The sequence below is a fragment of the Oncorhynchus mykiss genome, chromosome 1 (assembly GCF_057628025.1).
Source record: "Oncorhynchus mykiss isolate SJ-2025 chromosome 1, ASM5762802v1, whole genome shotgun sequence".
Taxonomy (NCBI): Eukaryota; Metazoa; Chordata; class Actinopteri; order Salmoniformes; family Salmonidae; genus Oncorhynchus; species Oncorhynchus mykiss.
Window position 1 is genome coordinate 63,834,820 of NC_143022.1, and position 14,542 is coordinate 63,849,361.

Consider the following 14,542-nt stretch of genomic DNA (forward strand, 5'->3'; position numbering starts at 1 on the left):
AATGTGATTTTCTGGATTTTTTCTTTCCTAATTTTGTCTGTCATAGTTGAAGTGTACCTATGATGAAAATTACAGGCCTCTCTCATCTTTAAGTCGGAGGACTTGCACAATTGGTGGCTGACTATACCCCCCCCCCCCCCCCCCCCCCCCCACTGTAGAAGGACTTTTAAGAACACCAAGTGAAAAGCATAGTTTGTATCCTTATTTGAGTTAAGGAGTGTGTGTAAGTGTGTGCATGCATGTGTTTGTGTCTGGGTGTGCACCAATTATGTATATAAACACTAGAAAACTGACCAGAGGCACTGTTTCGAAAGCCATTGTAAAAAAAGTCAAATCAAATTTTAGCTGTCACATACACATGGTTAGCAGATGTTAATGCGAGTGTAGCAAAATGCTTGTGCTTCTAGTACTGTCTTATACACACAAGTGTAAGGGGATAAAGAATATGTACATAAAGATATATGAATGAGTGATGGTACAGAGCGGCATAGGCAAGATACAGTAGATGGTATCGAGTACAGTATATACATATGAGATGAGTATGTAAACAAAGTGGCATAGTTAATTAAAGTGGCTAGTGATACATGTATTACATAAAGATGCAGTAGATGATATAGAGTACAGTATATACGTATACATATGAGATGAATAATGTAGGGTATGTAAACATTATATTAGGTAGCATTGTTTAAAGTGGCTAGTGATATATTTTACATCATTTCCCATCAATTCCCATTATTACAGTGGCTGGAGTTGAGTCAGTCTCTCGGTCCCAGCTTTGATGCACCTGTACTGACCTCGCCTTCTGGATAATAGCGGGGTGAACAGGCAGTGGCTCGGGTGGTTGTTGTCCTTGATGATTTTTATGGCCTTCCTGTAACATCGGGTGGTGTAGGTGTCCTGGAGGGCAGGTAGTTTGCCCCCGGTGATGCGTTGTGCAGACCTCACTACCCTCTGGAGAGCCTTACGGTTGTGGGCGGAGCAGTTGCCGTACCAGGCGGTGATACAGCCCGCCAGGATGCTCTCGATTGTGCATCTGTAGAAGTTTGTGAGTGCTTTTGGTGACAAGCCAAATTTCTTCAGCCTCCTGAGGTTGAAGAGGCGCTGCTGCGCCTTCTTCACGATGCTGTCTGTGTGCGTGGACCAATTCAGTTTGTCTGTGATGTGTATGCCGATGAACTTAAAACTTGCTACCCTCTCCACTACTGTTCCATCGATGTGGATAGGGGGGTGTTCCCTCTGCTGTTTCCTGAAGTCCACAATCATCTCCTTAATTTTGTTGATGTTGAGTGTGAGGTTATTTTCCTGACACCACACTCCGAGGGCCCTCACCTCCTCCCTGTAGGCCGTCTCGTCGTTGTTGGTAATCAAGCCTACCACTGTTGTGTCGTCCGCAAACTTGATGATTGAGTTGGAGGCGTGCGTGGCCACGCAGTCGTGGGTGAACAGGGAGTACAGGAGAGGGCTCAGAACGCACCCTTATGGGACCCCAGTGTTGAGGATCAGCGGGGTGGAGATGTTGTTGCCTACCCTCACCACCTGGGGGCGGCCCGTCAGGAAGTCCAGTACCCAGTTGCACAGGGCGGGGTCGAGACCCAGGGTCTCGAGCTTGATGACGAGCTTGGAGGGTACTATGGTGTTAAATGCCGAGCTGTAGTCGATGAACAGCATTCTCACATAGGTATTCCTCTTGTCCAGATGGGTTAGGGCAGTGTGCAGTGTGGTTGAGATTGCATCGTCTGTGGACCTATTTGGGCGGTAAGCAAATTGGAGTGGGTCTAGGGTGTCAGGTAGGGTGGAGGTGATATGGTCCTTGACTAGTCTCTCAAAGCACTTCATGATGACGGACGTGAGTGCTACGGGGCGGTAGTCGTTTAGCTCAGTTACCTTAGCTTTCTTGGGAACAGGAACAATGGTGGCCCTCTTGAAGCATGTGGAAACAGCAGACTGGGATAGGGATTGATTGAATATGTCCGTAAACACACCAGCCAACTGGTCTGCGCATGCTCTGAGGGCGCGGCTGGGGATGCCGTCTGGGTCTGCAGCCTTGCGAGGGTTAACACGTTTAAATGTTTTACTCACCTCGGCTGCAGTGAAGGAGAGGCCGCATGTTTTGGTTGCAGGCCGTGTCAGTGGCACTGTATTGTTCTCAAAGCGGGCAAAAAAGTGATTTAGTCTGCCTGGGAGCAAGACATCCTGGTCCGTGACGGGGCTGGTTTTCTTTTTGTGATCCGTGATTGACTGTAGACCCTGCCACATACCTCTTGTGTCTGAGCCGTTGAATTGAGATTTGCGGGATCGGTGTCCCCCCTGCAGGACTGTTGGGCTAACGTGCGCTAATGTGATTAGCATGACATTGCAAGTAACAAGAACATTTCCTAGGACATAGAAACGTCTTAAATGGGCAGAAAGCTTAAAGTCTTGTTAATCTAATCTAACTGTCCAATTTACAGTAGCTATTACAGTGAGGAGAGTGAACAACAACAAAAAACCTTTATCACGGCAACTGATTTGATACATTCACCTCTGAAGGTAAATATTATTCTTACATTCAGTAGTCTTGCTCTGATTTGTTATCCTGAGGATCCCAGAAATAAAACATAGCATAGTTTTGCTTGATAAAATCTGTTTTGATATTAAAATGTAGGAACTGGGTTCTACAGTTTGAACCCCTGCTGTGCCCCCGCCCATCTAGATGTGTGAAGGTTAGTGAAGCCAATTATCCATAATTTATATAATTCCTGGAATTGTGTAAACTTACAAAAATGATATGGTAATAAAAAATGTATGTTCTCCATAGTTATGTACTTGAAAATGTATCAATTTACCAATTCGGCACATTTGGGCCGACTTGATACAACATTTGAACAGTAATGCAATGGTTCATTGGATCAGTATAAAAATAAATTGCTAAATTGTACCTAGACTCCTAAGCGAGATAATGGCCTTTCTATTGCGTTTCAAAGATTATTTTTTTTTGAAAACGCATGTTTGTTTCTTTGTATTATCTTTTACCAGATCTAATGTGTTATAGTCTCCTACATTAATTTCACATTTCCACAAACTTCAAAGTGTTTCCTTTCAAATGGTATCAAGAATATGCATAGCCTTGCTCCAGGTCCTGAGCTACAGTCAGTAAGATTTGGGTATGCCCTTTTAGGAAAAAACATTTTTTTTAAAGGGTCCGATCCTGTGACTACATTTATGTTTGCTAATATATTATATTACAGACATCTTAATGCATACTTTTAACGTCTCCACTACAACAAAGAAATACATTAAATTAAAACATTAAATTGAAATACTGCAGATTCTATTAATTCCTATGGAGGACTGGCTCCTTCTGAGGAGTACCAATATGGTGGCTTCAAAGACTCTCATTGGCCAATACATAGTATCAGCAATCTAGTGTGTATACATCATTGGTGCGCACCTATGTGTTCGAACTCACCGGGAGATCGTTCTCTATGAGACTCAGGATGACATCGGTGCAGATCAGTACTCCTGTTCGTCCTATCCCAGCACTACAGTGTACAGTGACAGGTCCTTTATGGTGGACTGCTCGGAGGTAGCGGATAAATCTGACCAGCTGCTCTGAACTCCGCGGCACACCGTGGTCAGGCCAACGGATAAACTTCAGGTGACGGACAAAGTGGGTCTCACCAGACTGGAACAGGAGGAGGGAGCAGATGTCAATCAACTGATCAACCAATCAAATTGCAAATTGAAAAATTTTACAAATGTGTTTTTGTCATAAAGGAGACCAGTGCCTAAACCCTCTAAGAGACAGCAGAGATGACAGTGGCTGACGAAAAGTGTAATTGATATGACAGATAGTGTATTCTTCAAAATGACTTTCGCTGGATTTAGTAGACACAAAAAATAGACACATTGTACTCATGCTAATTCATGCTTTACATTTTTTTCCCTTCTTTTTTAGAATACTCTCCGGCACATCTGTGAGTGGATTGTATTTGAGCTGTCCCCTCTTTCGATCGTCCCTCCTTCCCCCTCACCTCTTTCTCCACCATGCGGATGATCTTGATGTGGAAGTATTCCTTGATCTGCTGGTTCTCCAGGCTGAGCTGGAAGCGCCCTGTATCTAGGGGACAGCTCACCCTCTCTGGCCAGTAGCAGTGACACTTCACCCTGCCTCTCTCCACCTCCTGGGTCATCATGGCTATCACATCAGACCTGGGGAATGGGGAAGGAGGGTTGTTAACCATGTTGTACTATTCATGCCATAGGACTTTAGTTACAGGTCGTGTTCATTAGGCACCAAACAGAAGAAAACGGACTGAAACAGGGAGGGACTACATGGGACAATAAGAACTTCTAATTTTCCCCTGCAAAACGTCTTCTGTCGAAACGATGCCCGGCGAAAAACGATTGTGTATACACTAATGTCATGCACTGTATGTGAACTTCACAACACAGTAATCAGCACAGACCTGTTCTCCCAGACCATCTGCCAGAAGTCGGGCACGGTGGAGGGCAGAGGACCCTGGCAGGAGATATAGATGAACTCCTCACTGCCAACCTCCATACGGATATAACTGGCGTTAATATAGTCCTGGTTATCACCCACTGGAACACGCGTCTTATCGTCTAGAGAGCAGGAGTAGAGAGAATCAAATCCAATCTTATTGGTCACATACACATGGTTAGCAGATGCTATTGCGAGTGTAGCGAAATGCTTGTGCTTCTGGTTCCCGACAGTGCAGCAACATCTAACAAAAACAATTCCACACCAACTACCCAATACACGACAAATCTAAGAATTGGAATGAGAATATGTACATGTAAATATATGGATGAGCAATGACAGAGAAAGCATAAGCAAGATGCAATAGATGGTTTAAAATACAGTATATACATGTGAGATGAGCAATGCCAGATATGTAAACATTATTAAAGTGGCATTATTAAAGTGATTGGTGATTACTTTAATAATGACAGAGGGTGTGAGGACAGACGCTGGAAAACGAGAAGCAAGTACAAGGTGAGACGCCTCCTGAGTGTTCGACCACGGGGCAGGGGTTTCCAGTACCTGATCGACATATGGGTTATGGCCCGGACGATAGGTGCTGGGTCCCCGCTAAAGACATCCTAGACCCGGCCCTCATCGCCGACTTTCCCCGCCGACACCCCTATCTGCACTCACCTGGGCTGTCTAGACTGCCAAATGAATTACTGTTGTTGAATTATGCAAGAGAACGTGACAACAACCATGTCAAGAGAAGGATGCCCACAGATTTAAAATCTAAACACTTGACTGTAGATTACACTTATCTGTACATACTTTACATTGTTTGTGAGAGCAGACATAATATCACTATAACCCGAGTGTGGATGCTTTCATTTCAGCACATCTAATTTGTAAACATTTCAACTGTATTAAATCTTTTTTTTTGTTCGTTTTCAATCGCACAAAAAAAATCCACACCCACTAAAATAAAAGTAAACTTTCCTCTCTTTCTTGTGATGTAAGTGTGGAGACACTGAGTTAAATCCACAACGGAGTGTTGCTGAGAGGTCATTACGAACGTTTCCACGTTTCCACGGTTAACAAGAAAGCAATTGGCACAAGCTAGAGTGGGTAAGAGTCACCAGAGTAAATTACCACGGAAATTGGAGTGTGTGAGAGTGTGAGAGAGGAAAGAAATATACTAAATATGGGAACTCATAAAATAAGGGATAAGACTAGAGTGACCACTGCCCAGCTAGCAAAACTGGTTGAAATGACATTATTATATCGTTATGTTCAGAGGTGTACACTACAAAGCAGCATAAATTAGTTAACCAGCTAACTTGTCAAAATATTCTGAAATACATGTAATTTTTTTTAGAAAGATGGCCTTGAGTTTGAAACGGACATGGTCTAATTGACTCAAAAACCCTGAACTCCTATGTTTAGCTTTCTCATTGAAACAGAAAATAAAATCGTTATTTCTGGTTGTTTATCAAATTTAAAAGGAAAATTCCACCCCAAAACCATATTTAGGTATTTGTTTCATGAGTCCATTGTTGATATAGTCCCAAAATGTTTTGCATGACAGCAATAAAGTTTTCAAGATACACCACTTAAAAATACAGAAATACTGGCTAACTCATTGAATCTGCTTTGTAGTATACCCTTTAGGTTGTTTACTGGTTGTATAAGGACGTGTTGCTGGCGTCTTTTAGCCACCATAAAAATATGTCTTTATCTTTATTAACTATTATATGACCAGATAACAAACAAAATATGACGTCTCGATACCGTCATGAAAAAGCCGTCATTATCTGGTTCAAACAGGGACCGTTAGGTTGCAATCTTACAACCGGAAAATTACGGAATTAAAACGTCTTGTGTCAATTTTTCCCGCAGCTGTCCTCTCCAGCCCAGATTAGATGGTTCTAGTGCAGACTACACAGAGGCATGAAAGGGACTGTAGTTCAACCGGTTTAACAGGGACTTACAGGGCAGGATGTCACGATAGCGGTTCTTCTCCCGGTTCTCCGGAGCTTTCCCCACTAGACAGTTATCAGACGGCTTTAGATGCTCCAAGGCCTGAAACAAACAACACCAACTGAAAATGTTTCCTGCTGCTATTGAAAAGGCAGACCAAGTTACAGGACATGGTTAACATACTTCAAAAGTGTGTGTGTGTTTTCATGCGTGTGTGTGTGTGTGTGTGCGCATGTGCATGAATGAGGAACACATAGTGTCTACCCACCATGAACTCTCGGACCAGTTCTTGCTGGTCTAGTTGATGTTGTAGAATCTGTATGAGGGCTTTTACTCTCGACCCAGCGTATTGACTGGTCTTAGCTGGACTGATCATGGCTAGTCTGGCCAACTCTTCTTCTGATACTATAGGTGGACCTGGAAAGAGGAGGGGGAATAAGTTCTTCATGATTATAAATATGGGACCTATGCACTGTAGTTAGGTTTTCAAATTTAACAGTGTTATAAAAATAATAGCCGATGGTGCAGCGCTCTGGAGCAGTTTAGGGGTAAGTGCCTTGCTCAAAGGCACAACGGAAACACATTTTCCTGTCAGAGTAGGATTTGAACCGGCCACCCTCCCCTGACCCTGTACCTGGGAAGTGTGACATGGTCTCCTGACCTTTAGCTTCAAATGTCTCATCATCCTCATCCTCGCTGCTCCAGCCATCTGATTGGCTGTTTTTGCTGCCAATCATGGTTTCGTCCAATGGCATCACAGGGATTTGGTTCCTGGGGGGGGGGGGGGGAATCAGGGGGTAGGGATGAGACCATTTCTACTCTTCTGTAGGGAGGCAGACCAGACCATTTATAGTGTTTCATAGGGGGTTGAAATCATGCTGAGCCTATTTTCCGTGCACCTTTTGCACCTAAGATGCAATAGCAGCTTTTCTATACTGTATCTGATATCAAATTATTTATCAATAATTATATTATGATATATCATTACTGATATACTAACTATCAAGGCAACCTCTATTCAACCAGGAGATCCCATTGTGATATGGTTATACAGTATCATCATAGGCAGCACAAGTTTGTGTTTCATCGGTGACTCTTTGCTGCCTCCTTATGGTCAAAGTTAGTCTACACTCCAGAAACGTTGAGTGTGGTATGACACTACAGATGTACACAGTGTACTCCGAGGACAACTGAAACACAACTTCAATATGAACACAGAGTGCTTACAGTGCAGTTAACGTATCATGGAAACATCTTCTATTTTGAGTCTATGGATGTACTGCTCATTCTGGACCAGGCCCTAATGGGGTTTGAAAGCGACGGTACAAGAGAGGCAGACGAGAGGGTTCCCTGACGAGTCTACGTCGGCGAGTAAATACAATTGCCTCTATCCTCCGTTCTAATGATGAATGTACACTAAACTTGACAAGTTTCAATCGAAGACTATCCAATCAATGGCGCCTGAAGAACTGCAATATCCTGTGTTTTTCAGTCGTGGCTGAACAACGACATGGCTTATATACATCGAGCTGGTTTTCTATGCATCGTCAAGACCGAACGGCAGCTTCAGGTAAGGTTAAGGGGGAGGTGTGTGTCTCTTTTTTTAACAACAGCTAGTTCGCAATCTTTAAGTATTTTTTCTTGCCTAAATTAGAATGCTGCAGACCAAACTATTTACCAAGAGTTTTCAACTATATTATTATTATCTGTCTATTTACCACCACAAACCGATGCTGGCACTAAGATCGCACTCAACAAACTGTATAGGGCTATATTTATTTATTTATTTTTTCTTCTTTTTTTTCACCTTTATTTAACCAGGTAGGCTAGTTGAGAACAAGTTCTCATTTACAACTGCGACCTGGCCAAGATAAAGCATAGCAGTGTGAACAGACAACAACAGAGTTACACATGGAGTAAACAATAAACAAGTCAATAACACAGTAGAAAAAAGAAAAAAAAGAAAAAGAGTCTATATACATTGTGTGCAAAAGGCATGAGGAGGTAGGCAAATAATTACAATTTTGCAGATTAACACTGGAGTGATAAATGATCAGATGGTCATGTGCAGGTAGAGATACTGGTGTGCAAAAAAAAAAACAGTATGGGGATGAGGTAGGTAAATTGGGTGGGCTATTCACCGATGGACTATGAACAGCTGCAGCGATCGGTTAGCTACTCAGATAGCAGATGTTTAAAGTTGGTGAGGGAGATAAAAGTCTCCAACTTCAGCGATTTTTGCAATTAGTTCCAGTCACAGGCAGCAGAGAACTGGAAGGAAAGGCGGCCAAATGAGGATTTGGCTTTAGGGATGAACAGTGAGATACACCTGCTGGAGCGCGTGCCACGGGTGGGTGTTGCCATCGTGACCAGTAAACTGAGATAAGGCGGAGCTTTACCTAGCATGGACTTGTAGATGACCTGGAGCCAGTGGGTCTGGCGACGAATATGTAGCGAGGGCCAGCCGACTAGAGCATACAGGTCGCAGTGGTGGGTGGTATAAGGTGCTTTAGTAACAAAACGGATGGCACTGTTTGATGAGTAGAGTATTGGAAGCTATTTTGTAGATGACATCGCCGAAGTCGAGGATCGGTAGGATAGTCAGTTTTACTAGGGTAAGTTTGGCGGCGTGAGTGAAGGAGGCTTTGTTGCGGAATAGAAAGCCGACTCTAGATTAGATTTTAGATTGGAGATGTTTGATATGAGTATGGAAGGAGAGTTTACAGTCTAGCCAGACACCTAGGTACTTATAGATGTTCACATATTCTAGGTCGGAACCATCGTGATGCTAGTTGGGCATGCGGGTGCAGGCAGCGAACGGTTGAAAAGCATGCATTTGGTTTTACTAGCGGTTAAGAGCAGTTGGAGGCCACGGAAGGAGTGTTGTATGGCATTGAAGCTCGTTTGGAGGTTAGATAGCACAGTGTCCAAGGAAGGGCCAGAAGTATACAGAATGGTGTCGTCTGCTGTTGATGGGGCAGCATTGTTTTTAGCTGTCCCATAATGTATACTTTTGCGGCTCCTCCATCGTTTTATTTGATAGAGGTAAGGTTTTGCAGTTTAGCCTTCTGGTCTACTCTACGCGACACACTCACATCTGTAACAATGAAACACAGGCTTGTTATGGCTCACATCAACATCATCCCAGACACCCTAGACCCACTCCAATTCGCATACCGCCCCAACAGATCCACAGATGACGTAATCTCTATTGCACTCCACACTGTCCTCTCCAACCTGGACAAAACGAACACCTACACGAGAATGCTGTTCATTGACCATAACTCAGTGTTCAACAACATAGTGACCTCCAAGCTCATCACTAAACTCCCTTTGCAACTGGATCCTGGACTTCCTGACAGGCCGCCCCCAGTGGGTGTGGGTAGGCAACAACACATCAGCCACACTGATCATCAACACGGGGGCCCCTCAGGGGTGCGTGCTTAGGCCCTTTCTGTACTCGATTGTTCACCCACGACTGACACCATCATTAAGTTTGCTGACGACACAATGGTGGTTGGCCTGACCACCGACGACTTTGAGACAGTCTATAGGGAGGACCTGGTAGTGTGGTGCCAGGAAAAACAACCTCTCAATCAACGTCAGCAAGACAAAGGAGCTGATTGTAGAGTGCAGCAAATGAAGGGCTGAGCATGTCCCCATCCACATTGACGGCACCATAGTGGAACAGGTCGAGAGCTTCAAATTCCTCAGTGTCCACGTAACTAAGAAATGATCATGGTCCACACACACTAACACGGCCGTGAAGAAGGCACAACAATACCTCTTCCCCCTCAAGAGGCTGAAAAGATTTGACATGGGCCCTAAGATGCTCAAAACGTTTTACAGCTGCGACATTGAGAGCATCTTGACTGGCTGATTCACCGTTTGGTATGGCAACTGCTTGGCATCCGACCGCAAAGCGCTACAGAGGGTAGTATGCATGGCCCAGTACATCCCTGGGTCTGAGCTCCCTGACATCCAGGACCTCTATACCAGGAGGTGTCAGAGGAATGCCCTAAAAATTGTCAAAGCCACCCATGTCATTGACTATTCTCTGTGCTACTGCACAGCAAGCCGTACCGATGCACTTGGAACATTTTACATTACATTTTAGTAATTTAACAGACGTATCTATCCAGAGAGATTTACAAGAACAATTAGGATTAAGTGCTTTGCTCAAGGTCACAGACAGATTTTTCACCTAGTCGGCTCAGTGATTCAAACCAGCAACCTTTTGGTTACTGGCCCAACTGCAACTCTTAAATGCTAGGCTACCTGCCGCCCAACAGGACCCCAAACATCTTCTACCCTAAGCCGTAAGACTGCTACTGTACATACACTGAACAAAAAATATAGACACAACATGCAACAATTTCTAAGATTTCACTAAGTTGCAGTTCACATAAGGAAATCAGTCAATTGAAATATACAATATTCATTAGGCCCTAATCTACGGATTTCACATGACTGAGAATACTGTTGGTCACAGATACTGTACATTTAGAAAAAAAATAATGGATGTGCATCAGAAACGCAGTCAGTATCTGGTGTGACCACCATTTTCCTTGTGCAGAGCAACACATTTCCCTCACTTAGAGTTCATCAGGCTGTTGATTGTGGCGTGTGGAATGTTACCGACATGTAATGGCTGTGCGAAGCTGCTTGATATTGCTAGGGAACCGGAACACACTGTCGTACACGTTGAATCTGTGGCATTGTGCTGTGTGACAAACTGCTGATTTTAGAGTGGCCTTTTAATATCCCCAGCACAAGTGGCACCTGTGTAATGACCATGCTATTTAATCAGCTTCTTGACATGCCACACCTGTCAAATGGATGGATTACCTTGCTCACTAACAGGGATGTAAACACATTTGTGCACAAAATGTGTGAGAAATAAGCCGTTTGTGAGCATGGAACATTTCTGTGCTCTTTTATTTCACTTTACATGTTGCATTTATTTACAGTATTTTAACAATATAGTTAGTTAAATAGTTAGCCAATAGCTACACAGACTATCTGCATTGACCCTTTTGCACTAACTCTGTTGACTCATCACATACAGTTGTCAAGTGAATCGAATTGTTACGCTGATTATGTTTAGAAGAAATGTTACGTAGCACCCAAACACACATGATGTAATGTGATTTGTCAAATTTGAGATGTTTGCTGCTTCGAACCCAGTCATGCATGCAGTAAACAAGCCAAAAGCCAGGTGTAAAATGAATGACCGCCACACACATATCATCGGAAACTCGCCAAATAAATTAGCTATTGATAGCTATGGTAAGGAGCGATAGCTGAGAAGAAGTCAAATGGATTGGGCCTAACAAGTGAGGTGTAGCAGAGCAAAGCCAGTGACCTAGTTGCTGGAGAGTGATGGTGGAATTACACAGTTATACAATTATACATTCACCTTAGCCAAATACATTTAAACTCAGTTATCACAATTCCTGACATTTAATCCTAGTAAAAATCCCAGTTACGATCACCACAGAATGTGAAATGTCAGAATAATAGTAGAGAGAATGATTTATTCAGGAGTTATTTCTTTCATAACATTTCCAGTGGGTCAGAAGTTTACATACACTCAATTAGTATTTGGTAGCATTGTCTTTAAATTGTTTAACTTGGGTCAAACGTTCCGGGTAACCTTCCACAAGCTTCCCACAATAAGTTGGGTGAATGTTGGCACATTCCTCCTGAGAGCTGGTGTAACTGAGTCAGGTTTGTAGGCCTCCTTGCTCGCACGCTCTTTTTCAGTTCTTCCCATAGATTTTTTATAGGATTTAGGTCAGGGCTTTGTGATGGCCACTTCAATACCTTGACTTTGTCCTTAAGCCATTTTGCCACAACTTTGGAAGTATGCTTGGGGTCAATGTCCATTTGGAAGACCCATTTGCGACCAAGCTTTAACTTCCTGACTGATGTCTTGAGATGTTGCTTCAATATATTCTCATAATTTTCCTGCCTCATGATGCCATCTATTCTGTGAAGTCCACCAGTCCATCCTGCAGCAAAACACCCCCACAACATGATGCTGCCACCCCCATGCTTCACAGTTGGGATGGTGTTCTTCGGCTTGCAAGCCTCCCCCTTTTTCCTCCAAACATAACAAGGGTCATTATGGCCAAACAGTTACATTTCTGTTCATCAGACCAGAGGACATTTCTCAAAAAAGTATGATCTTTGTCCCCATGTGCAGTTGCAAACCGTAGTCTGGCTTTTTTTATGGCGGTTATGGAGCAGTGGCTTCTTCCTTGCTGAGCTGCCTTTCAGGTTATGTCAATATAGGACTCATTTTACTGTGGATATAGATACTTTTGTACCCGTTTCCTCCAGCATCTTCACAAGGTCCTTTGCTGTTGTTCTGGGATTGATTTGCACTTTTCGCACCAAAGTACGTTCATCTCAAGTAGACAGAACTCGTCTCCTTCCTGAGCAGTATAACGGCTGCATGGTCCCATGGTGTTTATACTTGCGTACTGTTTATACAGATGAACATGGTACATTCAGGCGTTTGGAAATTGCTCCCAAGGATGAACCAGACTTGTGGAGGTCTACAATTTTTTTCTGAGGTCTGATTTCCTTTGATTTTCCCATGATGTCAAGCAAAGAGGCACTGAGTTTGAAGGTAGGCCTTGATATACATCCACAGGTACACTTCCAATTCACTCAAATGATGTCAATTAGCCTATCAGAAGCTTCTAAAGCCATTATGTAATTTTCTGGAATTTTCAAGCTGTTTAAAAGGCACAGTCAACTTAGTGTATGTAAACTTCTGGAATTGTGAATTATAAGTGAATTAGTGAATTATAAGTTATTAGTGAATTATAAGTGAAATAATCTGTCTGTAAACAATTGTTGGAAAAATGACTTGTGTCATGCACAAAGTAGATGTCCTAACCGACTTGCCAAAACTATAGTTTGTCAACAATAAATTTGTGGAGTGGTTGAAAAACGAGTTTTAATGACTCCAACCTAAGTGTATGTAAACTTCTGACTTCAACTGTACAGTGCATTCGGAAACTATTCAGACTCCTTGACTTTTTCAACATTGCAACCTTATTTTGCAATTCATTAACCTCTTGAAGCTAAGGGGCACTATTTTTATGTTTGGAAAAATAACGTTCCCAAAGTAAACGGCCTATTTCTCATGACCAGATGCTAGAATATGCATATAATTCACAGATTAGGATAGAAAACAATGTAAAGTTTCCAAAACTGTAAACATATTGTCTGTGAGTATAACAGAACTGATGTTGCAGGCGAAAGCCTGAGGATAATCCAATCAGGAAGTGCCTCTTATTTTGAAACCTCTGTGTTCCTATGCGTGCCTGTCCTCCATTTAAAGGGATTTCAACCAGATTCCTTTTTCTGTGGCTTCCCTAAGGTGTCAAGTCTTTAGACATAGTTTCAGGCTTTTATTTTGAAAAATGATCGTGAAGGATCACATTGCGTAAGTGGAGAGGTGGTGGCTCTCAGAGTGAGATGGTGCGCAATTGAGTGAAGCAGCCATTGTTCCTCCCGCTGTTATGGAAAAAGCTACACACTCGGTTGATATATTATCGAATATATATTTTAAAAACTACCTGAGGAATGATTATAAAAAACGTTTGACATTTTTCTGTGGACATTATGAAGACTATTTGCAATTTCCGTATGCGTTGTCGTGACTGCTCTTTCCTGTGGATTTCTGAACATAACGCGACAAACAAACGTCGGTATTTTGGGTATAAAATAATCTTTATGGAACAAAAGGAACATTTGCTGTGTAACTGGGAGTCTTGTGAGTGAAAAAATCCGAAGATTATCAAAGGTAAACGGTTAATTTGATTGCTTTTCTGATTTTCGTGACCAAGCTTCCTGATGCTAAGTGTACATAATGCTATGCTAGGCTATCGATAAACTTACACAAACGCTTGGATTGCTTTCGCTGTAAAGCATAATTTCAAAATCTGAGACGACAGGGTGATTAACAAAAGGCTAAGCTGTGTTTCAAAATATTGCACTAGTGATTTCATGAATATGAATATTTTCTAGTAATATTATTTGACTGTTGCGCTATGCTATTCGGCGGTTGCAGAC

The 14,542-nt window shown here is 42.7% G+C and overlaps 1 protein-coding gene across 1 annotated transcript in view; it reads right to left on the minus strand.

Annotated features, from left to right (window-relative positions):
• The window catches only part of ptpn20 (protein tyrosine phosphatase non-receptor type 20), a 91,305-nt gene that overhangs the window by 3,281 nt on the left and 73,482 nt on the right, over nt 1-14,542 (minus strand). The window contains exons 41-46 of the mRNA XM_036981604.2: nt 7,086-7,222; nt 6,720-6,868; nt 6,463-6,553; nt 4,452-4,608; nt 4,017-4,194; nt 3,452-3,667 (exon numbers count right to left, since the gene is read on the minus strand). Of these exons, the coding sequence (XP_036837499.2) occupies nt 3,452-3,667; nt 4,017-4,194; nt 4,452-4,608; nt 6,463-6,553; nt 6,720-6,868; nt 7,086-7,222 (928 nt within the window). The remainder of the gene's footprint in view (nt 1-3,451; nt 3,668-4,016; nt 4,195-4,451; nt 4,609-6,462; nt 6,554-6,719; nt 6,869-7,085; nt 7,223-14,542) is intronic.